Source organism: Cebus imitator, unplaced genomic scaffold (genome assembly GCF_001604975.1).
Source record: "Cebus imitator isolate Cc_AM_T3 unplaced genomic scaffold, Cebus_imitator-1.0 Scaffold129, whole genome shotgun sequence".
Lineage (NCBI taxonomy): Eukaryota > Metazoa > Chordata > Mammalia > Primates > Cebidae > Cebus > Cebus imitator.
The window spans coordinates 5,210,139-5,234,368 of NW_016107444.1; the positions used below are offsets into that span (position 1 = coordinate 5,210,139).

Below are 24,230 nucleotides of genomic sequence, written 5' to 3' on the forward strand. Positions count from 1 at the left end.
CCCATTGTCCACTTTGTGTACCCTTACACACACACACTCACACACACTCACACCTCACACACCCATTGTCCACTTTGTGTACCCTTACACACACACACACTCACACCTCACACACCCATTGTCCACTTTGTGTACCCTTACACACACACACTCACACACTCACACCTCACACACCCATTGCCCACTTTGTGTACCCTTACACACATACTCTCACACAAACACACACACTCACACACACACACCCCCATTGTGCACTTTGTATGCTCTTTTTCTCTGACCTAATAAAATTGATTCTTCCTGACCAGTTGGATCAGACAGACAGGAGCCTCCCTGGTCGGAGCAGGTTTTGTTCAGAGTTGGGGTCGGGGCTCCTTTCCCTCAAGGGGAGAGAGAAGCGTCCCTTAAACTCGCTCCTTCTGGTAGCCAGGAGCAGCAGCCTGCAGGCTCTTCCTGCAGGTTCTTGAGGGAGAGGTGTGGAGGGACTAGACTGACTCAGTCTGTGCAAACACTCATCCATAGTCCCCCCTCCACCCCCGAGAAAAGACCCCAGGCGGGAGCAGCTCTGGACACGCATTTGTCCACCTTTTGCCTGAATGTCAGCTGCTTGCCTTGGTTCCCCTGGAGGGTCCTGCAGCCCCGGGGACGGCCGCCACTGTGCCCTGCAGCCCTGCCTACATTCCACCCTCACGCCCGTGTCTTCTTCCAGAAATGAGGAGCGAAGTAAGAAGCCAGGGACGCCGGGCACCCCCGGCTCCCACGACCTGGAGACCGCGCTGAGGAGGCTGTCCCTGCGCCGGGAGAACTACCTCTCGGAGAGGAGGTTCTTTGAGGAGGAGCAAGAGAGGAAGCTCCAGGAGCTGGCGGAGAAGGGCGAGCCCCGCAGCGGCTCCCTCACGCCCACCGAGAGCATCATGTCCCTGGGCACCCACTCCCGCTTCTCCGAGTTCACCGGCTTCTCCGGCATGTCCTTCAGCAGCCGCTCCTACCTGCCCGAGAAGCTGCAGATCGTGAAGCCGCTGGAAGGTGATCGCACGGGGCCTCGGTCCCTCTCCGTCCTCCTGGGCGACTCCCTGTGGTCCCTGATCCACCTGCGCAAGGCGGGGCACCTCTGTCACGCCTACTCCTTCTTCTTCCGCGACAGCCACCCGCGCTGCTGGTTTGAGTTCCTCTAGGGTGGCTCAGCCTAGACCCGGTGCCCCCGCTCCGGCTGGCAGGTGCGACAGCGCACACACAGGCCACGAGGCCTGCCAAGGAAAGACAGGCCCGTGCACTGTGGTCCTCTAGTTCTTCCCTTTGCTTTTAGAACCTTAGAGATAAAAACCTTTTGTAGCCGTAGCTGCACTGCTGACAGATTCAGAAATTCATTAGGTTTTGCCCGTGGGTGTGAGGAACACAGAGAATTAATGCTTTAGCATCTCCGGAGTTTTGGCGTCAGGGAGAGGTGCCAAGCACACTCTATTAAATGGAGATTTTTTTTCCTCCATAACCACCCAAACGTGATTTGTGGGCTTATGTGTTCTGAGTTGATCTTCATATAACAAGTTGTGGTTTTCGGCAGATGCAGTATGTTCTGAGCTCGGCTCCTAGAATCTACAGTTTGGAGCCCAGGAAGGGTGGCTGTGGAGACAAGTGAGTTTCCACCTCCTTAAGCCACTCTTTTCCAGGGGCAGCTCCTGTTTTGCTATCAGGGGCACCTCAGACGATGAAACTCGGAAAAACTTCTTCCCCCGCCCTCTCTCCCTCCCTCTGTTCCTCCCTCCTTTTTTTTTTCTTTTTTTTTTTTTTTTTTTTTTTTTTTTTTTTTTTTTTTTTTTTTTTTTTTTTTTTTTTTTTTTAAGTTTAGGCACTTACAAAATGTTTCCCCTCTACCTGATACTACCCTGTCAAGAGCCAGCAAGGGTTTCTGTTTTTCATTTTTTACCCCTTTAGTTTGAAAAGCCATATAAGTTTGAGAAGGTGTTTTAAAACTCTGTGTTAACACTTACGATACCAAGCCAAATTAGAACTTCTGTAAGGCAGCGTTTCCAGCTTTTTAAAAATTATTGTCCCAGCTAAGGAGCCTCCTTGGACATTTTTTGCTAATCACCCCCCATGAGGTTTTAATACCACGGATATATTGTTTATGTACTATACGTATGTCTACATACGGTATACATAAACAGTGTTTCCGTGGTGTGAAAACGAAAAAGAATCTAACCACGTTCACCTCAGAAGAACGTGTCTCTGCCCCCGGGAGCAGTGCTGCTCCTGTGAGAGCCGTGTGCTGTCAGGTACGCTTGTGCTTCTTGGAGACCCAAGACCTGACTGGGCTCCTTGGTCCCCAGAGGAAGAGGGCGGGCTGGTTTGTTTTTATTACTACTTTAAAATTGTATAATTGGGGTCCTTCTCAGAGTTCAGAAGAGGTGCGGCTTACTTTTTAATTGTTTATTTAGTTGTAAGCTTGGTGATTGTTTTCTGATTCACACTGTGTCTGTTCTTCTTTCAATAAAATCTTTCATTTCTGCAATTTTACTTTCTGCCTTACTTTTCTTTTTTCTCCTTTGTCACCCAGAGATCATTGGAATTTATCATCTCTGTCTTGTCTGCTTTCTACATTTGACTGTGTTTCATTAGATCATCTAAGAATATGTTTTTGGATTCGTTTTCAAAGCACACAGTTTGGCTTTTTTTCTTTTAATTTTGTGACTTGATAGTATTTTTATGATTAGCTAATAGGACAATAGGAAATCCTGTTAGATTAGCAAGATGCATTTCATCTATAGCACTGTGCTACCCAGGAGGCTAAATCCATACCATTAAAAAGTTATGTCTTAGCATAGTGGCCTGTAACACAACCTCATGCGATAGATGCTTTTGGCTCCATTTGGAGTTCTCTGACTTCTTAGCCGTTTATCTGTTTATTTACTTTTTGAGACAGGGTCTCGCTCTGTCACCCGGGCTGCAGTACAGTGGTGTGATCATAGCTCACTGCAACCTGGAATTCTGGGCTCGAGCAATCCCCCTGCCTCAGCTTTCCAAGTAGCTGGGACTGCAGGAGTGCATCACCACGCCTAGCTATTTATTTCTAGAGACAGAGTCTTACTATGTTGCCCAGGCCGGTCTTGAACCCCTGGCTTCAAGTGATCCTCCCACCTCCGCCTCCTAAAGTGTTGGGATTACAGGCGTGAGTCAGCACACCTGGCGCAGACTTCTTAGCTGTTTCAAATACAGCCAATATTTTCTTCTTCCCCTCTCCTCCGCGGTTATTTTTTTGTTACCATGTTTAATAAGATCAGACGGGGTGCTGATGCGGAAGTCAGCCTGGGCCAGGTTCAGTACAGCGCTCACTGTGACACTGGGTAAATGACGCCACTTTCTGAGCCTTGTTTTCTTTAGTTGTGGTTGTGAAATAGGCTGATGGCTACCAAACTGGACTGTGTTAGGAGTAAATGTGAAGTGTTGTATATCGTGCCTGGCATCTAGTAGGTGCTTATTAAAATTCCGGCTTCCCAAACTTGCTCCCATGCAGGTCTGTAGGGCGGAATTACTAGTGTTGAGATCTGGACCAGCTTTAGGGTCATATTCTTAAGTTATCTCCTTCTGTTGGTCTACTGAGAAGCGAATGAGATTCCCGTGATCACCAGCAGCCCAGGTAAACGTACCTGAGGTGAGGTCCCTGGAGAAGCAGGTGCCAGCCAGAGTCTTCCGCCTGGCTCCCTTACCTGTTTAATTCACCTTGCCATCTGCTCACCGTGGCAGCCGAAACAGCCAGGTGTTTCAGAGTGCTGGCAAACGCCTGTCTCTTCATCTTGCCTGACCAGCTTCAAGCAGGTGAAGAACAAACAGAACATTCAGACTAGAAGGAGATCCATGTTAAAAAGACCGAGGCGGGCAGTGTTTTCTTCTTGTAATTTGCTCTTCCTGTCTGATTAATCATAACCAAGGCAGCATGTCCAGATAGATAATATGAAATTAAAGGAAAGGCTACACTGAGGAGCTGAACCTTACCCAGCAGGCTTCATTCTAGTGTCTGAGTCCTGATGCTCCTCTGATGTTAGTAGATTTTGGGATTTCCTCTCTTTTGAGGATTTGAAAATGTTCTGGCTGGAGCACCGGGGTGTGGAAGGAAAGCAGAGGGGAAAGAGGCAGTGACCCTAATTATGTTTGCCCTGCTGTGCATGCGCTTTTCCCATAGAACTTTCCCTTGGGGCCCGCCAGGAAATGAAGCTTTCTCTCTTCCCTTGCCCTGTGCGCCTGGTTTTCGTGTGTGGGAGGAGTGAGCAGGTCTTGGGTTGGTAATGGGAGATAGATAGCTCATTTTACAGTGTCTGGCAAGTAAAGGAAGCCAGGCTGGAGAACGAGCTGGAGAAATGGATGGGAAGGAGGCAACGTTGTCTCTGAAGAAGATGCAATACATATTTATTTTTTAATTCACATACCTTCTTATATTAAAGGAAGGACTGCAGGCAGCCAAGAGACTGGCAGAATTCCCACATGGCTTAGGCAGCAGCAGGGAGGTGACGGGCTTGGCCAACCCCCCGGGGCCTTGGAACCAGCCAGGAGTGGAGATAGTCCATGAGCCCCGCAGCATGACAGAACTAAAATAGTACAACCAGCTTTGAGAAGACACCAGCATGGGTGTCTGGAGAGACATTCAGGTGTGTTACTGACCAGATTTTGGAGATTCTCGTGCGAGGCCTCTCACTGCTGAGGGGTAAGCCAGCCTTGGTGTCAGTCCCAGATCAGTCAGCCACTTGCCAGCAATGCAGCTGCCAGCAAGTGACTTTCCTTCCTATACTCAAGTTTTCTCATCTGCAAACTGCAGACAGCAGGGATAACGTGAAGATGAAGTGAGTTATAAATGTAGACCTCAGGAAAGTGCCTGGCACTTAGCAAATGCCCAGTAGCAGTTGGCCGTTCTTACGTGAGCAAAGGATGCCCAAGGCATGGGATAGAAATCTGAGGACGATGCGTCTTTCCACATCATGTTTTAGTTGTGATTTCACTAAGTTTCCTTGGCTGTGGAGTGTCAGAGAATGCAAGTAATTCCGCACATGTCTGTGGCCTCTGTAACTCCAAACAGCAGACCCTTCACAGCCTCACTTCTCCCCCCAGCCCATCCTTGGGAGCAGGCAGAGGGGGGCGGGGAAGGGTCGGCCTGTTAAACAGTTGGAGGAGAAAGGCCTAGACTGCTGTCGGGGCCGAGACCTCCAGCCTTCCTGGGTTCTCTCCCAGTGAATCGTAAACATCCTCCCTTCAGAAGGATGAGAGGCTTCGGTATCTCCTTACCAGGGTTCTTCACCTTCCAGAGTCTGTTGGCGTACCCCCTTTTTCCCTTCCAAAAGTAGAGGTGACGTGGCCATATTGTACCTGGGCTTTCTCATCATCCTTCCCAGACTCCCATGTGTCCAGTCCCAAGCTGAACCTGATAGTACGGTGGCTTTTTAAGACTTCTCAAGGTGCTGTTTTGCTATCAGGGATGACCTGCACAGCCGGCGGGCATTCGTACTGGGGCCTGCTGGGCAGGGTGAATGGGAGTCCCCAGGGACAGCAGAGAGCACCTCTCAGCAGAACTGCCTCCTGGCAGGCCCTGGACACCCACCTGGAAATTCTGCTGCTGACCATTTGTGCAGCGGGGACACTGGTGTCCTTCCTGTCCTCAGGCCTGTGGGTTGTGATGGGTGGGCAGTGTGCACACCTGGTCTTTAGTTGTGAACCCCGGCTATGCCACCACTAATTAAGTGACTTTGGAAGGTTATCTAACTTCAGGCAGCCACCATTCCCCCATCTGTAAAGTGCGTAATTATAATACTTAGTGCTTTCGAGGAGTGAGTTGGTGTAACAGATGTAAAACAAGGCGCTGTGCAGGCCTGCCTTGGTGTGGGGAAGCTTGATTTAAAAACTCACAAGGAGGCTGTGGCAGGTGGGACTCGGGAGCCCGTGACCTGGTCCCTGCAGGTCTGCGAAGCCCCGGGCTCCTTTGGTGTTGCTAACATGCATGCTTCCTTAGGAAGTGGGTCCACAGCTTCCTTCAGATTCTCAGGACAGCTGAGAGTTAAGGAGCACAGCTCTAGAGCAAGGTCTCTCAACGCCAGCCCTGCTGACATTTGGGGCCAGCTCGTTCTTTGCTGTGGGGCTGCCCTGTGCATTGTGGGATATGGGGCAGCGTCTCTGGCTTTTACCCGCGAGATGCCATGAGCACCAGACGCCATTCCTCCACCGCTGAGACAACCAAACATGACTCCAGGGCGGGGGGCGGGCGCAAAATTGTCCCTAGTTGAGAACCATCGCTCTAGATGCGCCTTAGCCTAGTGAGAGAACAGATATGTGACAACCTCTTTCCTTAGAATCTTTCTTTCCTAATTCTTTTTTTTAAATTTAGTGTATTTTCTATTTATATTTCATATATCCAGAGTAAGTATGCTGCTCCTGTACCCATGAACTCTTAAACCCGGGGTAGACCTTGAAACGGTGTCTGGGAACTCTTTGAACATGTATTGGCAGTGTGCGCCGCCTTTTTCCTTCTAAGCGGATTTGAAATTGCTCGTTTATAAATCCCTTTCCAGCCTCTCTGGCTGAGATTGTCCCTGAGAAGTTATTTCCGAGGGCTGTTTGGAAACGGCAGACTCCGCACCCACACCACAGGCCCCTCCCTCACCCGCCGCCTCCCACCTCAGCCTGCCCACGTTCCCCTCTCTTCTGTCTTGACTTCCTGAGCTGCTGGCTCCTGGCAGCCTCAACTCCCATGTCTTCAAGCCCCAGGGCAGCCTGGTATCCTAAAGTGCTTCTTTCCTACCCAGCAAGCACAGCCTTGGTAAACCAGTGGTGACTGCCCGAGCATCCATTTGTGCGGGAAGGCTCCTGCCTGCCGGTGCCCGGACCCTGCGGAAGGCTCCTGCCGCCCGGTGCCCGGACCCTGCGGAAGGCTCCTGCTGCCCGGTGCCCGGACCCTGCGGAAGGCTCCTGCCCCCCGGTGCCCGGACCCCTGCGGGAAGGCTCCTGCCTCCCGGTGCCCGGATCCCTTCGGAAGTCTCTCCTTTGAGCACGGAATATTTATTGGCGAGGCCATGCGCATCTGGGTACCTCCTTCATCTGTAGAATGAGCGCTGCCAGCCTCACGCTCACGGGCCGTGCACTAGCGTGGTGGCACATGCGGCATTAGTAAGTGTTCCAAGGGTGAAAGTGTTCCTCTGTGAAATAAGTCGGGCAAGGACACTGTGGCATATGACAGGGTCTGTGATGCCCCTCAGCAAAAACACTTCTTCACTAAGTTTCCTGAGCACGCTTGGCTTAGGGACACTTCTCTTTGTAGAGCACCTGTGACACCTTGGGGTCTTCAGGGACACACGCCGGTGTCATTACAGACCTTGCATGGTGTCATCTGAGTCCTGGGGTTTGGTGTCATGGAGAAGACGGGCTCCCCTGCATTAGACGTCTGTGTGGACCGACCGTGTTCTTAAATCACACCTCTGTGACCCGATTCCGTCTCCCTAACCCAGCAGCCTCTCAAAGTTGCTGGCAGAATTTAGAAAACCTCAGTCAAGGGGGTGATGGTCGGATCCGCCACAGCATCACCTCTGTGAGCTGCCTTCATTTCCTTTCGCTTTTCTCTTGCTGTGGGTCCTGGGCCTGGTTTGATGTGATCTTATTCTGCCTGAGCTCATGTCTTCCCTGTCCCCGGCAGTGTGTATCTGGCATAGAATCGGTACATGTGCTCCCCCTCTGATGCGTACCTTGCCATGTTTCCCCCTTCCATTTTGTAAAATGCGAAGGTGTTGAATTTTGGGGTTGATATCAGTTGATTAAAATAAAAGCCTTGTCCCCAGACTTCCTTTGCACATACTATGGTGTGGATTTTACCTAAAAAAAATTGTTGATTTCTTAACTTGGCACCCCTTCTGGGCGTGGTAGGGTTTGGCTACTGTTTTGTGGTAGAGTTAGGTTTAGGGCAGCTCCTGAAGTTCCCACTGTGGTCCACCTGGAGGCCCAGGCCCTGCCGGGGTTCGCGCTGAGCACTTTGAGGGTTGTAAGCAGCCACTGTCCTGGACTTCCATCCTAAGCCTCTCTTCTCCTTGTCCCCTCTTCCCCTCCTGGTCTCCTGCAGGTTCTGCCACCCTGCACCACTGGCAGCAGTTGGCCCAACCTCACCTTGGGGGCATCCTGGACCCCCGGCCCGGTGTGGTCACCAAGGGCTTCCGGACGCTGGACGTTGACCTGGATGAAGTGTACTGCCTTAACGACTTTGAAGAAGATGACACAGGTGACCACATTTCTCTCCCGCGCCTAGCTACCTCCACGCCAGTTCAGAACCCAGAGACCTCAGGTGAGAGGTCCCGAGCACGTGTGACTGTCTCAGGCAGCAGAAGTTACCCGAGCCGGCCTCAGGCTTCCCCAGAGGAGATGCAGGAGCCGCCAGCGGCCACGGAGGAGGAGGAGGAGGAGGAGGAGGAGGAGGAGGAGGGGTCTGGTGAGGGCACCATGATAAGTCCTGTAAACTTGGCACCTTTCCCGGAGGCAGAGTTTTGGGCCATTCTCACCTCTGTTCCAGGCACCATCCGTAGTGGCTCTCTGTCTGTAGCTTCTGCTCGTCTGTGTGGGTGATGATTAAAGCATTCTCATTGTGCGGTTCTGTTTTTTAATAGAGTCTGAAGCCTCCTATTTGTAACAATGAGTGTCGCTCCCCTGCCCGTCTTGGAGGTGCATGGCCCAGCAGGGATCTTAAAGAGGGACCAGGAAAGGCTGCTAAAAAAAAAGTGGGCTATTGGGCGGCTGAGAACATCAGTGCCCTTCGTCCTGGTCTGGGTGTCTCCTTGAGTCTAAGGAGAAGATTCCCAAGTTCCCTGGTGATTTCCAAGTGGAGCTGAGCAGCTTCGGGGAAATTGGGTGCTGGGTCATTCTGAAGGCAAGTGAGACCATTTGTCGCCTATGTGCTGTATTAAAATGGAAAGAACCTGTAAAGGTTCAGGGTTTCAGATCTTCGCCAGCCTCGTCACTTTCCGGGCCTCAGTGTAGGTAGATACATCATTTTCTTTCCAGCTTACGCATGTGTTCAAAGTGGGCTTTTTAAAAGTGTGTCAGCAACACTCAGTAACCAAGTAAACCTTTGGAGAATGTCACTAAGCTTTTCCGGAGAGAGAGCCCCAGATGAGGCTGGGAGGGAGCTCTGCCTGACTCCACCCACTGCGCCCAAGCACTGAAGCTGTGACCGTGAGTTTACAGAATCACCCACATCCCAGTCGCCACTGGGATGAAGAGCTTTGTGCTCTGAACCCTGGGAACGTGGGATCACATGGCTACTGTTTTCCCCAACAGCACGCTCTGCCTGGACTGGGCCTCCCAGCCCCTTGTGCTGGGAAGACAAAGCTTTTGTGGAGTCAGGGGAGAGACTGAGAAGAAATGAGTTACCCTGTGTTGTCATCCTCATGTCATTCCCGAGTCACCCAGTCTGAAACGAGGACATGCGTCTTCATGATTCGTGATTTTCCTCTGTGAACGCCGCAGCTCTCCCCACGAAACACGGCAGGAAGGAGCTGGGGTTCCTGGCGGTGTCTCCCATCCCCCTCGCTAACTTCAGGCAGCTGTGGTCAGGGGATTTTATGTGGGATCAACTCTTCCTTTTGTCCTTGACGTTAACTTTAGAGAAGTCATCCAGTCGTGTGATTTGTTCAGTACATAGGTTTATTAATGGTTTGATTTTTTTTAAGCTATTAAATTACTAGATTAAGCTTGTGAGGGAATGAGATGTTTTTTATTTCGTATCTATACCTTGAAAAAGGAAAACCAGTGCGGAGTGTCCCAGCTTTGGCATCCGCACCAGTGCCCGTCAGGAAGGCAGGCGGTGCCGCACAGCATGATGCCTGGCTGATTTCTGCGGCTGAAGGGGTCGGCGTCATGTCGATTGGGATGCTCCCTGGCAGCCTCTCAGGTAGAATAAAAGCTGAATTCTGGAAGCGGAAAGAAGCCCATGAGGTGCATCTTCAAGACGTTGTACAGAAGGACTGAAGGTTATTAAGTCAGCAAACAGCTTCTCCCGGAGGACACAGAGGGGGAGAAGGGGCCAGCGACGAGGACTGTGGTCCTGACCACGCTCCTGAGCGGAGACACCAACGGCTCTTTCTTGCTTGTTCCCTCTGTACTCAAACCTTAGCAAATTCATCCTGGCAACTTTATTTGAGGAGGGGCATGAACATTTATAGTTGAAACTGTAGAAAGGGTCAGGTTGGAGGTGTGTAATAAAAAGAGAATTATCTAGGTTGCTGAAGGTAATTTAGGAAGAGTCTGAGCATTTAGATGAGACTTCATTTGGGGCTTATTTTCTGGGTAAGACTCATGTTTAAAAACTGGTTTCAGAGAGGAGCAGGGTGAACAGTGAGTTGGCTCTGTTTTCTCTATTGGGAATTACGGGAACATTTAAATTCTCATAATGTAAAAGCACATCACTAAATAAATCATCCTAGGGGTCCCAAGTAGCTATTCCTGCAATCATAGAGACACAGGCAGACAGATAAGCTTCCTGGGAAGGGCTTGGGGCATGCTCTGCCTTGCAATTTGTATCCACGGTGGTCTGGTCCCTGCCTTTTGATTCATCTTCTACCCTTGGGCTTTTCTGTTCCCAAACAGCACTATCCCAGGAGCTGCTGCCTGCCTGGGAAGACTCAGTAGGGAGACACTTTGGGCACAGAAGGTGATTAACCTTTTTATGCATAGCTGGTATGATTGAAGGAAACTGGGAAGACTTACATACTAGGCGCTTTTGTTCAGAGCCTGCTGTCCCGTGGAGAAAGGGTTTTAAGCACTGAAAAAGTTTGATTTATGTATTTAAATGTATTATTTGAAGCATCATCCACTTGTTGATGTTTATAATCCCACGTCGTAAGAAGGATGATTCCATGTTACTGTATCGTACAAGATTTAGATGATTAAAGTGGAATGTTTGAAAAGTTTTAGATTATAGTTTAACTTTCAGTGATATGTTTTAATTTATATAGAAAGTATATCAGAACCAGTCACCTTCTTGTTCTGCGAGCACTCTGTGTTTTAGGCGTTTGTGTGGGGAAGAGCCTGCATGTGGCAGGGGACAGAAAGTCAGACAGTGACGTCGGTAGTTGGCTGGCGGATAGGCAGTTTAGTTTAATTATCTTGGATGCCTTGATCCTTAAAGGTGAGAGAGAAGCGGGATTAAAGCCACATGGTTAGAGAAAATTGATGGTCAGTTTATTTTGAAGCCTTTACACAGCAAGACTGGTTCATATGGAGGGGAAATATCCTCAAAAACTTACACAAATCATGGCATCTTGGCATCTTACCTGGCCACATTGGAAACTGTGTCCCAGCTGGAGCTGAGCTCCTCGTTTTTGAGACAGAGTCTCGCTCTGTTGCCCAGGCTGGAGTGCAGTGGCGCAATCTCGGCTTATGACAACCTCCGCCTCCCGGGTTCAAGTGATTTCCCTGCCTCAGCCTCCCAAGTAGCTGGGACTACAGGTGTGGCCACCACACCCACTAATGTGTGTATTTTTGTAGAGACAGGCTTTCGCCCTGTTGACCAGGCTGATCTGGAACTCCTGGGCTCAAGTGATCTGCCTGCCTCAGCCTCCCAACTTCTGGAATTACCAGTGCGAGCCACCATACCTGGCCTAGAGCTGAGATCTTAAAGTCAGAGTGGATGAGAAAAAACACACTTGGCTAAAATTGCCCTTGAAAAATTCCCTAAATCTCCAGCAGCCAGGCCACCAAGGCAAACGCCAAGAATCAGCGTCTTCCGTTGCCTCCTTGTTGGATACATAGGCCCAGGGTCAGGAGCAGTGGCTGAGCGAGGAAAGGGCAGAGGAGGGCTGTGGTGGGAAGAGCCAGGGCAGCAGGGGAGCAGGGTGTTCGTGCAGCTTTGCCGGGCGGGGCCCAGCCGGCTCGTATGCTGTGCCCCCTTCAGTCCACCGCAGATCACAGAAGTGGGGTTCAGGCAGGCTGTGAGAAGTTGGTTTGGGGAGTTGATGGGTCCGGAAGGCAAAGTCTTGTGTGCTCGGTTCACAGACCTTTGGGTGCAGGGAAGCTCTTTCCCGTTGTCTACACTGAGGGAGTTGATGTGAGTTCCCGCTCTGTTGGGAACACTTTTTGATTCGGCCTGGTTCCGTGGCGGCAATGAGGGCGTTTGGTTGTTGTGGACAGAGCGGATGGCCGGCTCACACCCACCTGTGTGAGGAGACGCAAAGGAAACCCCCGCGCTCTTCCGTCAGAATGCATATGAAGCCACAGTACAGCAGGCCAGCTGCTGCCTGCAAGTGGAAAAATGAAGAATGAAAGAATTGACTCCTTCAAAACAGACAGCGCAGAGTCAGCCCTGCTTAAAATACCCGGAACAGAGCCCACTTGTTGAGCATGGCCTCTCTGGTATCCTCACTTCTGAACAACCCCAGCACTCCTAGAGGCACGCGGGCGGCTGAGGGGTAGGCGTCCCCACCGACACCCGTCCAGCGTGGAGGGCACACCCTTGAGGGAGTGCCCGTGTGGAGAGGAGGAGTGGAGCCCAGGGGACGTAAACACCAGCGGGGGAAGCCTCAGTGCAGCTCAGCCAGGCCAGCTCCCTGCGCGGTCGGTGTCTGCACAGAAGGAAGGACGAGAGAACAGGGGGCACGGGGACCAGCCTTGGTGGTGTCTGAGGACTACAAGGAGGTTTCGCATTTGCCCTTTTGACATTTAGCAGCATTCTAAAAATCCCCCTTTCTCAGGAAGATACCCCAGGGACACTTGAGAGGATTTCTGACCCTCTGCACAGTGCTGTGAAATTGTCCACCTCTTAAATCACATACTTTTTAGATGAAACAGAGTAGGCAACTTGGCGTAGCAGCAAGAGTCGACTTTTAATTTTGCAGAAACAAAAAATAAGCTGTGCAGAAATCAGAAAAAGGTCTTGTGATGTGGTTCAAATCTCTGTGATAGAAACCTCCCAAGTTCCCGCTGGCCAGACGTCTGCCCACCGAGCTCGGGATCTCCACTGAGCTGCAGGAGCGGTCGGGGGCCTGGTGGAGAAACGCAGAGAACAAATAAATACCAAGCCTCTGCGAAGCCCAGAACCAAGGCCTTTGGAAGCATCGTCTTGTACAGCATGTTATCATTTAAAATCGCCTTTGTATTTTCTAAAACAAGAAAGCTGCACCGCTGCATGTGAAACTGCTCGTGATCCCCCACCCCTCACCTCCAGAGGAAACGCTTGGCAAAGCCGCGGGAGTCCTACACAGTACTTCTAGCAGTGACGACTCGTAGGGCAGACAGGCTTCATGGAGCTTTTCCCACGTGAACTCATCACACAACTTTTTATTTTCCCCTGAAAATGTCATGGGCAGGGTGACATAATGGAGACAGGAACATCTCTAGAGCATCTTCTATGCCCTGATATTTTAGTCCTTTGGGAAGAGCTAAAGCATTGTTTGATGGAAAGGGAACCATTTCTCATGCAGTTGACAGGCAGACACGTCTCCCTCTCCCTCTTCCACCCCTCAAGCAAAAGGCCACAAAGTCACCAGAAACTGGGCATTAAACGTCCAAAGCAGGCTGTAGTCCCAAGGGACAGTTCAAAACATGCCTTAAGCTGGATGGACAAGGGCTTTTATTTTCAATAGATTTGTTTTTACTTGGATAGAACAGGCTGGCCTGTGGGTGCCACTGCTGGGTGGGGGAGGGGTATTAGCGGAGGAGCTTATGGAACTTGCAAAGCAGATTCAGGCATGTGACAGCAGCATCCCATTACATGTTCAAGTTGAAAAAGGACAGGAAGGTCAGGGGCATAGGGTTTATTTGACACAAGTCGGCCACTTCCCAAGAATGGCGGAAAGGACGTGGAAGGCCTTCAGTGCGTCACAAAGGCAGAGTCCCTTTTCCAAGATCTTGAGGTGCTTCTGTAAATGTGTTTCGCGTGTGTAGACGTTACTCATGTGAGTTGTTGAGAAGCAGCTTGGTGTGCAGCGTGGCCGCCATCTCCATCCTCAGGGGCTTCCCCGGAGGCAGCTGTGTCTGCTGAATGCTGCACCCTAAATCTCCCCATAGCAGCACACCAAGTCCGTCTTTCAGCTCACGTGAGGGTTGTTTTAAGGGCTGGGTTCTATGGCGGCCTTTAGAGAGAAGCAAGCTTCTGTCCCCAGCTCTTCCCAGGGGTGATGAGGAAGGAAGGGCATGAGCAGGTGGGTACCAGGTGTATTTTGTGGGTGGCAGACGGGCAGAATCCTCATCCTACAACTCCCTGTGGAACCCCTGGGCCCCCCGCAGTGACCCAGCCCCTCTGTGCTTTCTTCTGCTCACCATGAAAGCACTGGGCTGCAGGAATCCGCGGGCCTTCTACCTGTCTTCCCTGGGAGGCTTGAGCAGTCCACAGCGCAGAAGCCACCCCACTCTGTCTAGCGCAGTCTGAGGGGCATCCCGGGAGTGGAGGCCGTGTCGGGGATCCCTCCTCACTGGCTTCAGCAGAAGGATCCCAGCTACCCAGTTTTCCAGTCAGTCCCAGGTGCCACAGCCCCCGAGGAGCATGGCAGTGAGCTGTCACTCTGTTAGCGTGTGGGGCGGGTGGCTGTCACCCTCAGAGTCCTCCGACGCGCCCCCCTGTAGCTAGCGGAAGGATGTGTGCTTGCATGTGGTATGTTTTCAGAACAAAACATCTGCACGCTGGCCATGGGCAGTTCATCACCGGAAACGATCTTGAATAATCAAGAATTCATTAAGTTTCAAGCCCATCACATTTTGTACCAGTGTCGGAATCTGGGAGAAGAAAAACAATTAAAAAAGAATTAGGGGTTTTTATTGGTAAATGCAAATCCATTCCTAAGTAAAATGATGAAAATATCTGTTGTTAATACTCTCACCCATCTACGTATGCCCGTCTCTTCACAACACCAGGAAGCCCTTCACTCAGGTTGAGAGAAAAAAATAGGGAATTAAGGCATGAAATCCAAGAAAGCCTGTCCTTTTGGAGCCCCCAAATTGAGCAGCATGGGATGAACACGTGAAACCATCTTCTGCACGGAACTTTCCCTTTAGATAAAGAAGGGGGCTCGGTGACTGAGCCCTCACCCCCACCCCCCTTTCCTGACAAGAAGGGTGTTTGATGTTCCTCCCGTTTTGTTTTTCTAGAACTTGCTGTCCTCCTGCATCAGGGCCTTAGGAATCAGCCTGCTGCTCTGTAGCAAGCATGAGGGGCCTCTGACATCTCGGTCCTGGGTGACTCACTGTCTCTATGTTGTGTCTCAAGGAAGGGAGGTGCAGCAGCGGCCCGGTGGTCAGTGCTGACGTGCGGAGAGCCGCCCGCCCGCGGGCCCAGGCGTCCTGGTGGTATTTTGGAGGGGCCGAACCTCTGCTTTAGCACTTTGGACACTTGTTGATCTTGGTCTTCTAAAGCTGTTGATTGCTTCTGGGGAATGGTGACTTGTGAATTTTTAGCAGCCTTCTCCTGCCTCCAAAACCCATTTGTGTAAGATGGGTTTGCTTCTGCTGATGCAGCTGTCTCTAAAACGTCCATCCTTCGCTCCCTGCTGCAACTGAAGAGCCAATGTGTAAAGGGTGGAGGGGGAAGTGAACATTCGCGACCTTTTGATTTGATATTCTGGCCATGTGTTTAAGTGGGGGGGATGCTTCTGATTTTAAATCCAGCTTCCCTTGTTTGATTTCTCTTAAATGTTATCTCTCTTTCAACTGTCTTACTTCTATTCACTGCTTTCCCCTGTCCCTCTTCCCAAATACCCTTCCTGCCTGTTACCTGGGATGCCTCCCCAGGCTTTCTGTTCTTTCTGTTTCTAGACCTTATCGCAGGAAGAGACTCGTGATTGTCGGCTGCCTTCTCTTCATAGCTTGTTCCATTTTTGTTTTGCTTGTGGCGGTTTCTTTCTTACTGGAGTTCCTGAACCATTAGGTTTACTGATGGAGAAAGATTCACAAAGGCCATTTTTATGTGTTTTCCCCTCCCTCCTGCTTTGCCTGGAGCTCCACGTGGCTGAGACTTTTCTCCTGTGGCTGTGGTGCTGGCGGTCACGCCAGGTGCCACGGGAGCCTGCTTGGGCACACAGGCCCGGGCCAGACCTTCCGCATCGGAGCACGCTGTCTCGCCTTGCTCCTCCGGTCACCGTCCCTTTTGTGCTCTGGCTTTGTCCTGCCTGCCTTTAATTTGTGTCTCCAGCATTTTTTGTTTGTTTGTTTTTGTTCGGTTCCTGGTTTTCTTTTAAGACACGGTCAACTGTGTGTGGACCTGTAGGTCTGGGGCAGCAGCAGTTCCGTTGTTTTCCTTTTTGTCAAATCCCAGAGAAAATATACCATAAGGAGCTAGAAGATTCTAGTTCAGCCTTTTGAATCTTCATGGCCTTTGAATCCCCATGGCCTCCGATATCCGAATCAGTTTTCTCCCAGGAGGTCTCTGGGGGCTGAGCTGCTACAGGGGCAGCGGGTGGGGCGGGGCTGGGTGGGAGGATCATCCCAGTCCTTCATCGTGCATGCTGTTTGGGGCAGCATCTTTTTTTTTTCTGATGCTTGAGTTATGAATGAGGACGAACCTGAGCAATCATGATGTCTCCCGCAGACTCTGTTCCTTGTTCCTTTGCCAGCTCTCTCATGCATGGTCCTAACACTTCCGTGATTTACTTTGCTCCAGACCATAGTCTCAGCTGCCTCAGCAACGGCTTGCCAGGGCATTAAAGGGAAGTAAATTGAGGAGTGCTTGTTGCCATCTCATTTTCATTAGACATCGGACATCTTAGAGATGTCAGGAAAGCAGTTGGCAGCTGGGGCTCCGGGCGCCCCGTACTGCTCACACCGTGTGTGTCAGACCAGACCCGACCCTGGAGCTTAGGGCCCCGGAGAGCCCTGATCTCTGCAGCTCTTGCCACGTTGTTGCCGAGGCAGCTGAAGTCCCCATCTCCTGCCATGATGGTCACAGACAGACAGTAGTGGAGCCAGCGTCCCTAAGCCCCTTTTTGTGTGAGCAGAAAGGGAGCTGTGAGCCTTGCCCTGCTCCCAGGTGCCAAGTGGCTCTCCCTGCCTGGACCCCTCCCCTTCCCCTGAGCAGAGCTTTGGTACCTGTTACCAATGCAAAGAAATGTAAAGCCGCAAAAGAAGACAGCAGGTCTGACCTGAGGCGGGAAACAAAATTACCCCCCAAAGTCCCATTACCCAGCCTCCCTCACCTCCCCCCCAGACTGGATCCACTACTGGCTCAAGAATCCCGATGAGAAACCTTGTCTGGCCTGGGTCGGAAGCTGGAATTCGGTGCTCTGCAGACCAGTGCTCAAAATTGTGGTTATTTTTGAGGACTCACCTTCAATCTAGAACATTTGCGTTTCACCTTCCTCGCCCAGATCCAGTTAACAAGGTAGCTCATCGCTTCTTGCATCTGTTGAGTGACACGCTGGATTTTAAGTTTCGTTGTGGTCGTACCTGGATGCAAGAATATGCTTTGTTCCTCTCAATGTAGCACACCACCCTGGGAAGTGCATGTCTCAGACCAACTCCACCTTCACCTTCACCACCTGCCGCATCCTGCACCCTTCGGATGAGCTCACTCGGGTGACGCCAAGGTAAGGGACCCTGGCCCTGGGGTGGCAGGGGCGGGGTGAGGTCGGGGCACTCCCTTGCCTGCCAGGCTTAATGTTAAGGAAAGCCAAGTAGAGAGGCTCGTAGAAAAACCAACTCAAGCCAGCATTTGCAGGCGCTTGTTCTGGGTCCCATCTTTGTTTTCTTTTCTTTTTTTTTTTTTTTTTTGCACAGAGTTTTGCTCTGTCGCCCAGGCTAGAGTGCAGTAGCGTGATCCTGGCTCACTGCAACCTCCACCTCTTGGGTTCAAGCCCATCTTTCCTTTGGAATTAAGGCTATTGTTTATCTGGATCTGGCTCAGATGAAGAGACCTGGGCCCGCCTTTGGCTGCCCTTTTAGTTGGCTGTGGAATGGATTGTTAGCCCTGTCCTCAGCCAGCTGAAGTTGACACAACCACAGGGCTGTTGGATTTTTGCCCCAAAGTTTGTCAGTAGAGCACAGAATTCTTTTAGTTATGGATGGAGTTACAGAGCCCTGTGGAAGCCCTTATGTCTCTGGAATAGGCCCCAGGAACCATGCCCCACAGCTAAAGTGTAATGGCCAAAATGAGAAGATGTCAGGACTGAGCCACGTGCCCAGCAAGGTCCGTTTCTCTCGAGCACCGTGTATGGGGAGGACTTGTCTGGTGTGAGTTGGTCTGTTTGGCCTGATTTCAAAGCCTTTCACTGCTTCCAGCAAAAGAGAAAATGGTCTCCCCTAGCAGAGCAGGGCGACCCCTCAGCTGTCTCCTCTGTGGTGCGAGATGCTGGGTTGCCGGAAGGTAAAGCAGAAGGGGCGGGAGCAGTGAGCCAGGGGGCACCTTAAACTATGAATGATTCTCCGCAGGTCATGTGAGAAGGACGTCGAAGCAGCCATATGCCCCGTTGAGCTGAGAGGAGATGTAGGGCCACGGGCGAGGCAGGGGGTGAGCACACCGCCAGCAGTGCCTGCCCCGGCAGCACCCCGGGAAGGGGCTGTGTGTGCACGCGTGGCCGTCACTAACCTGGGACTGAGGCGTGGCTGTGTCTCTGTGGTTCTAACTCGGCCTTGATGGTCGATGCCCCTAACCCATCTAAACGCCTCCAGTGAAGCCGAGCACCAGCACTAATACAGGCCTAACCCCGAGTCCTCACAGACGGGGATCTGTCCATTTCAGCCTTCTCTTCTCCGTCTCCCTTCCTGCCCCTGGAGAACGTGGCTTCCCCGTCCGGTGGCTTTATGTGGGGAAGAGGCTGTTTTCAGAGCCGTGGAACCAGCATCCCTGATGAGAGGCTGGTGCTGGGTTACTGGATGGCGCTCCTGACTGTAGCCACAGGACTCAAGCCGCGCACAGGTCTTCATGTGGCTGTCCGGCCGAGCCAAGCCTGGGAAGTCAGTAGCAAGAGAAGGCTTTTATTTTTATTATTATTTTTTTTTTGGCCTGAGTTTGAAAGAAAGGCTGCCCGAAATAAAACGGCAACAAATCAATTGAAACAAACAAAATGGAAACAGTCTCCCTCGGGATGGCCATGTCCACATGGTCTCAAGTCTGTGGCTTTTTGCCCTTTACTGAGGGCACATCAACATTTGTAAAACTCCACCCCTGCCTTTAGAAAAAATTCCACGTTTAGCCTTAGGAATCTGCTGTGGTTTCTAATCATGCTTCTCTGAGTGCCCCCAGCCCACCAGCATCCCAACCCCTGAGCTTGTGTGAGACGGGCCGTTCTGGGATGCCCACACCATGCCGACCTCCAGGGCTGAGGTCCCCTGCGTGTGGAGCCAGATGGTGCCGCTAGCTTGTATGTCGTTTTGAGCTGTCTCCCATGAGGGAGGGGGACCCTTCTCTGCTCATTCCAAAGACCTGCCCCCAGATCGGGCCCTTTCCTTCCCTTTCCCTCCATTGGTGCCTTTCCCAGAATGCGTGGAGTTCCTTCCACCAGGCTGGGGAGAGAAGTCTCCATCCTCAGCTCTCAGGGACCACACAGCTGACCTGCGCCAAGGCGCACTGGCAGCCCCAGCAAAATCCTGGAGCCGGCGCGGACACCAGAGTGTTAGGAGGGCTGTGCGCCTTTGCCTCCTGGCTGCTTGTTGAGAAGCGGGGAGCGCCCGTTGGCTCTTGGTCGCTCATTTAGATGCAGTGCAGAGCTTCCTTGCCTGCTTGGCCTCCCCGGACCCTGTAGCAGCTGTTAAAAGAGAACCTCTCCCAGCTTTGCAGGGCGGCAGTGTCACAGCCAAGGACTTTATTGCCAATTGGAAGTTTCCCCGATACACCACAGTGGTGACTTGCAGTATAGGCAGCACTGGTAATTCTTCACAGTCCCTAAGGAGAGTGAGTTATTAGGTTGGTGCAAAGGTAATTCTTCACAGTCCCTAGGGAAAGCGAGTTATTAGGTTGGTGCAAAGGTAATTGCAATTATACATATGAAAAGAGAGAGAACCTTTCCTGCTTTTTAAGCAGACAGCAATGCATTTCCCTCCGCTGCCCTTCCGGAAACTTTTCGGTCCTAAATGGACTCCATGGCCGGATCTCAGCTGCTGGAACCAGTGAGTCCCCGGTGAGCACGAGCCGCATGAATGAACAGACCTTCCGCTTTCCTCGGTGCCTCGGGCTCCACACACTGCGGCGGGCCTTTCCCTGGGCAGCGTGGTCGATGGAGATCTGTTCATATGCGACATGCCTCCCCCGACCCTCCAACTCCACTGGTTAGTGTGGATTTGGGCAGCATTTAAAGAGGGGTAAGGCAGCGTGGGACAGAGTCAGGAGCTCTGCACCCGGAGTCAGAGCTCACGGCCACAGCGGACCGAGGGGCACAGCCCGGCCTCAGCCCACGTGCTGTGGCCATCCTTGCCCTTCCTAAGATAAAGTGTCTCGTCTCCCGGAGTCCTGGCTCACGTCTTGCTTCAGGGAGAAGTAGGTACTAGGAAGGAGCACAGGAATCTGGGTAAATCTGTTGGGGAGAGAGTGCCTGTTTGCCAAAGGGCTTCTTTTCTTGTTCTCAGACGGGTTTAGAGTCACTCAACTTGTGGTGTCCACCCAGCAGCCAGATGTGGCACCAAGTGAACCCCTAGCTCTGAGCCTGTTCCTTCAACTGCGGAGGCGACAGCTGGGCCCACCAGCCGGGGATGGGCAAAGGGAGTCACTGCAGCCTCCTGTTCACTGAAACATGCTCCCCTTGCAGGGTGAGAGGGAAGAGCAGATGTGGTCGGAGCCTTTGGGGACCTCCGCTGGGGGAACCCTCCCATCGTGTCCTGGGCCTCCCCACACCCCCCGCAGGAGACTGGCTGCTGGCGCTTTCTGTGGAGCTCATGGGCTTCTGGCGAATAACCTGTCGTCTCTCCTTCCAGCCTTAACTCAGCCCCAACTCCAGCTTGTGGCAGCGCCAGCCACTTGAAGTCCACGCCGGTGGCCACACCATGCACTCCACGGAGACTGAGCCTGGCTGAGTCCTTCACTAACACCCGTGAGTCCACGACCACCATGAGCACATCCCTGGGGCTTGTGTGGCTGTTGAAGGAGCGGGGCATTTCTGCTGCCGTGTACGACCCCCAGAGCTGGGACAGAGCCGGCCGGGGCTCGCTGCTGCACTCTTACGCACCCAAGATGGCCGTGATCCCCTCCACCCCGCCGAACTCGCCCATGCAGACGCCCACGTCCTCCCCGCCCTCCTTTGAGTTCAAGTGCACGAGCCCCCCCTACGACAACTTCCTGGCTTCCAAGCCGGCCAGCTCCATCCTGAGGGAGGTGAGAGAAAAGAACGTCCGCAGCAGCGAGAGCCAGACCGACGTGTCGGTCTCCAACCTCAACCTCGTGGACAAAGTCAGAAGGCTCGGCGTGGCCAGAGTGGTGAACTCAGGGCGACCCCACATCCCCACCTTGACTGAGGAGCAGGGACCCCTCCTGTGTGGGCCCCCGGGGCCAGTGCCAGCCCTTGTCCCCAGAGGCCTGGTACCCGAGGGCCTGCCCCTGGGATGCCCCACTGTCACCAGTGCCATTGGCGGGCTGCAGCTCAACAGTGGCATCCGGCGGAACCGCAGCTTCCCCACCATGGTGGGGTCCAGCATGCAGATGAAGGCCCCCGTGACTCTCACCTCAGGCATCTTGATGGGTGCTAAGCTCTCCAAACAAACTAGCTTACGGTGAGGACCGCAGGGGCCGCTTGCCCTGGAGGAGGTGACATTCTCCTGCCTTGCGCCCTCCTCCCGCTCCGCTCCTCCCCGGGGCGCACTCCCTCCCGCTGCCCTTCTCTGTCCACCCCCTCCTGAGCTAGACAAATCAACCTCGTGCCTAAGGGAGGAAGAGTGGAAACTTTGTAAAATGTGTACATAGGACTTGGAGACCCCGTGTCCGCCCTGCTCCTTCAGATCCCACGGGAAACGCGTCTGCACTGTCATCACGCTCACGAAGACTTCACCTATGCTCACGTGGGGGAAGGTGGGGTCCTTTCCTCTTTCCTTTTAGAAGCACTGAAACTCCCAAGTGTGTTCTTATCCTATGGATAGGAAACCAGTGAATTCTGTGGCTGGCACACCACGAGCTGTCACGCGGCACAGGTCATAACACCTCGCCTCGCCCACCCTGTAAGGAGCCTAAGCAGCCTCCGTCCTCAGCCACGTGTGGCTGACGTGGCTTTGCTGATCGGAGGGCTTTTCTTTTTATGGGTGGCCCAGCTTCTTCAAGACCTTCGCTGCTCCGCCTCAGTGGACAGTCGTTTCTTCTCTGAGGTGTGACCTTTTGTTTTCACGCCTTTCCCTTGAGGTCATCCTGTGGTTTGTGAGCAGCCGTCAGGCCCGATGTCCGACCTGAGAGAATGTATTTATGGTCCTGCTGCGTTGTTCAGCAGCCCGTCCGTGTTCTGTGTGATCTGTTTTATTTTTCCTTTTTTTAATATGCAGGGAAGTCATGGTACTGGTAGTGTATGTTGTCTGTGTGGTTCAAATATGCATTTCAAACACACCAAGCCGCTAAAAAGATAGCAGCTTTTTCTGGGACCCTGTGTCACAACCAAATTGATGTAAGACCAGACACAAGACACCTTTAACAATAGGATTAAAAGGAAAAAGGATAGGGGAGAAGCTTTTTAAAGAAATCTGTCAACACCAATTTGTCACAAGCAGGCATAATAACAAACTGGTTTCAGGGACAACAAGGCTTGGGCATTCCGCTGTCTCCAGCGCCGCCTCTGGAACCCAAGGCCGGCCGGGGTGCGGTCGCCGTGCGGTCTCCGATCGCGCCATTCAGTGCCCACACGTTCTGCCTTCTTGTCTGACAGCAGCACACGGTCACAGCAGGTGTTTTCTTTCCCTCCAAAGCCTTTTTCTCCCTGTGCCACTTTTGACCCTTAGGAAAAGACACAGGTGCTTGCGAAGAGAACCAGGAGGCTGGTCCTGTTGCAGTCGCCGATTCGGTTTTAAACTTTTATTTATTATTTGTGTCTGCCGTGTTTTAAATACACATTCTCTTTCCTTCCAGTTCCAGTCATAGTGTGTCTGTGGCATCCCAGTCCAACCACATAACTTACTGATTCTAATGTGAGGGCTGCACTACATCATGGGGTCCCGTGACACCGTGCTCCAGACATTTATGGAAGGAAAACATCCCACATAAATGAAACTGTCACTCTGTGTCCTCCCCACCAGCAGAAGATGCATCCTTCCACTGAGTGAGGGTAACCTCATGCCCGCCAAGGATAAAGCCCCTAAGGAACAAGCTTCAGTCCCACGGTTTCAGGCTATTTATTCTCTGAACACAAGAGTATCGGTTCATTGTTCTCAGCTGTCCTGACTGTTGTATGTGTGCACTCACTGCAAGTAACTTATATCTTTTTATTTGAATGTATTTTAAAGCAGTAGGTAGAATAACAAAGGAATATGAAAATCATAGACTGAATGGACCAGTTTATGTATTGAGAGAGAGGAGGCGTTCGTCATTGCCAGAAATATCATGTAAAAATTGGCAGTTCAGAGGTTGCAACATTTACTATAGTAAATAAACAGTCACCATTGTGCAACCACTACCAAAAAGTGTGTTGTAATGCATCAGAAATCAGCACAATTTCATTTGCTGATGAGTATCAATAAAATAAGTTCAAATGATGGAAACCACACTGGTATTCGGATTTGTATTTTGTTTTTATCTTTTCATCAGGGAGACGATCTCATTATGTAAGACTTGAAAGTGTTTAGCAGAAAATTAAATGAAAGGCGTATACTTTACATGCCATTACATGCCTTCTTTCTTTCAACATGATATACCTTAGACAACTTTCCAATCAGACTCTGAAGATGTCCCTCACTTTTCAGGGCTGTGTACTATTCCACTGAGTGTATATTCCCACTGTGAATATTTACATACCCTTATGAACCGTCCCTTACAGATGGTCACTGGGATAATTCTTTTTGTTTTGTTTTGTTTTTGAGACAAGATCTCACTCCATTGCCCAGGCTGCAGTGCAGTGGCACAAACATGACTCACTGCACCCTTGACCTCCTGGGCTCAAGTGATACTGCTGCCTCAGCCTCCCAAGTAGTTTGGACCATAGGTGTGTGCCATCATGCACAGCTAATTTTTATTTATTTTGTATTTTTTGTAGACGTGGGGCCTCACCATGTTGAAGTCCTGAGCTCAAGTGATCCTCCTGCCCCAGCCTCCCAAAGCACTGAGATAGGTGTGAGCCACTGTGCCTGGCGTCACTGGGTTAATTCTAATCTTTTGCTGTCACAGTGCTACGGTGACA

General features: G+C 51.6%; 1 protein-coding gene across 1 annotated transcript in view; it reads left to right on the plus strand.

Moving 5' to 3' along the window:
* TRAK1 (trafficking kinesin protein 1) overlaps positions 1 to 23,600 on the plus strand; it is a 130,349-nt gene extending 106,749 nt beyond the window's left edge. Inside the window, exons 13-16 of the mRNA XM_017540706.2 lie at positions 597 to 1,023; positions 8,084 to 8,302; positions 17,420 to 17,522; positions 20,842 to 23,600. Coding sequence (XP_017396195.1) covers positions 597 to 1,023; positions 8,084 to 8,302; positions 17,420 to 17,522; positions 20,842 to 21,637 — 1,545 coding nt within the window. The 3' untranslated portion in view covers positions 21,638 to 23,600. The remainder of the gene's footprint in view (positions 1 to 596; positions 1,024 to 8,083; positions 8,303 to 17,419; positions 17,523 to 20,841) is intronic.
* The last annotated feature ends 630 nt before the right edge of the window (positions 23,601 to 24,230 follow it).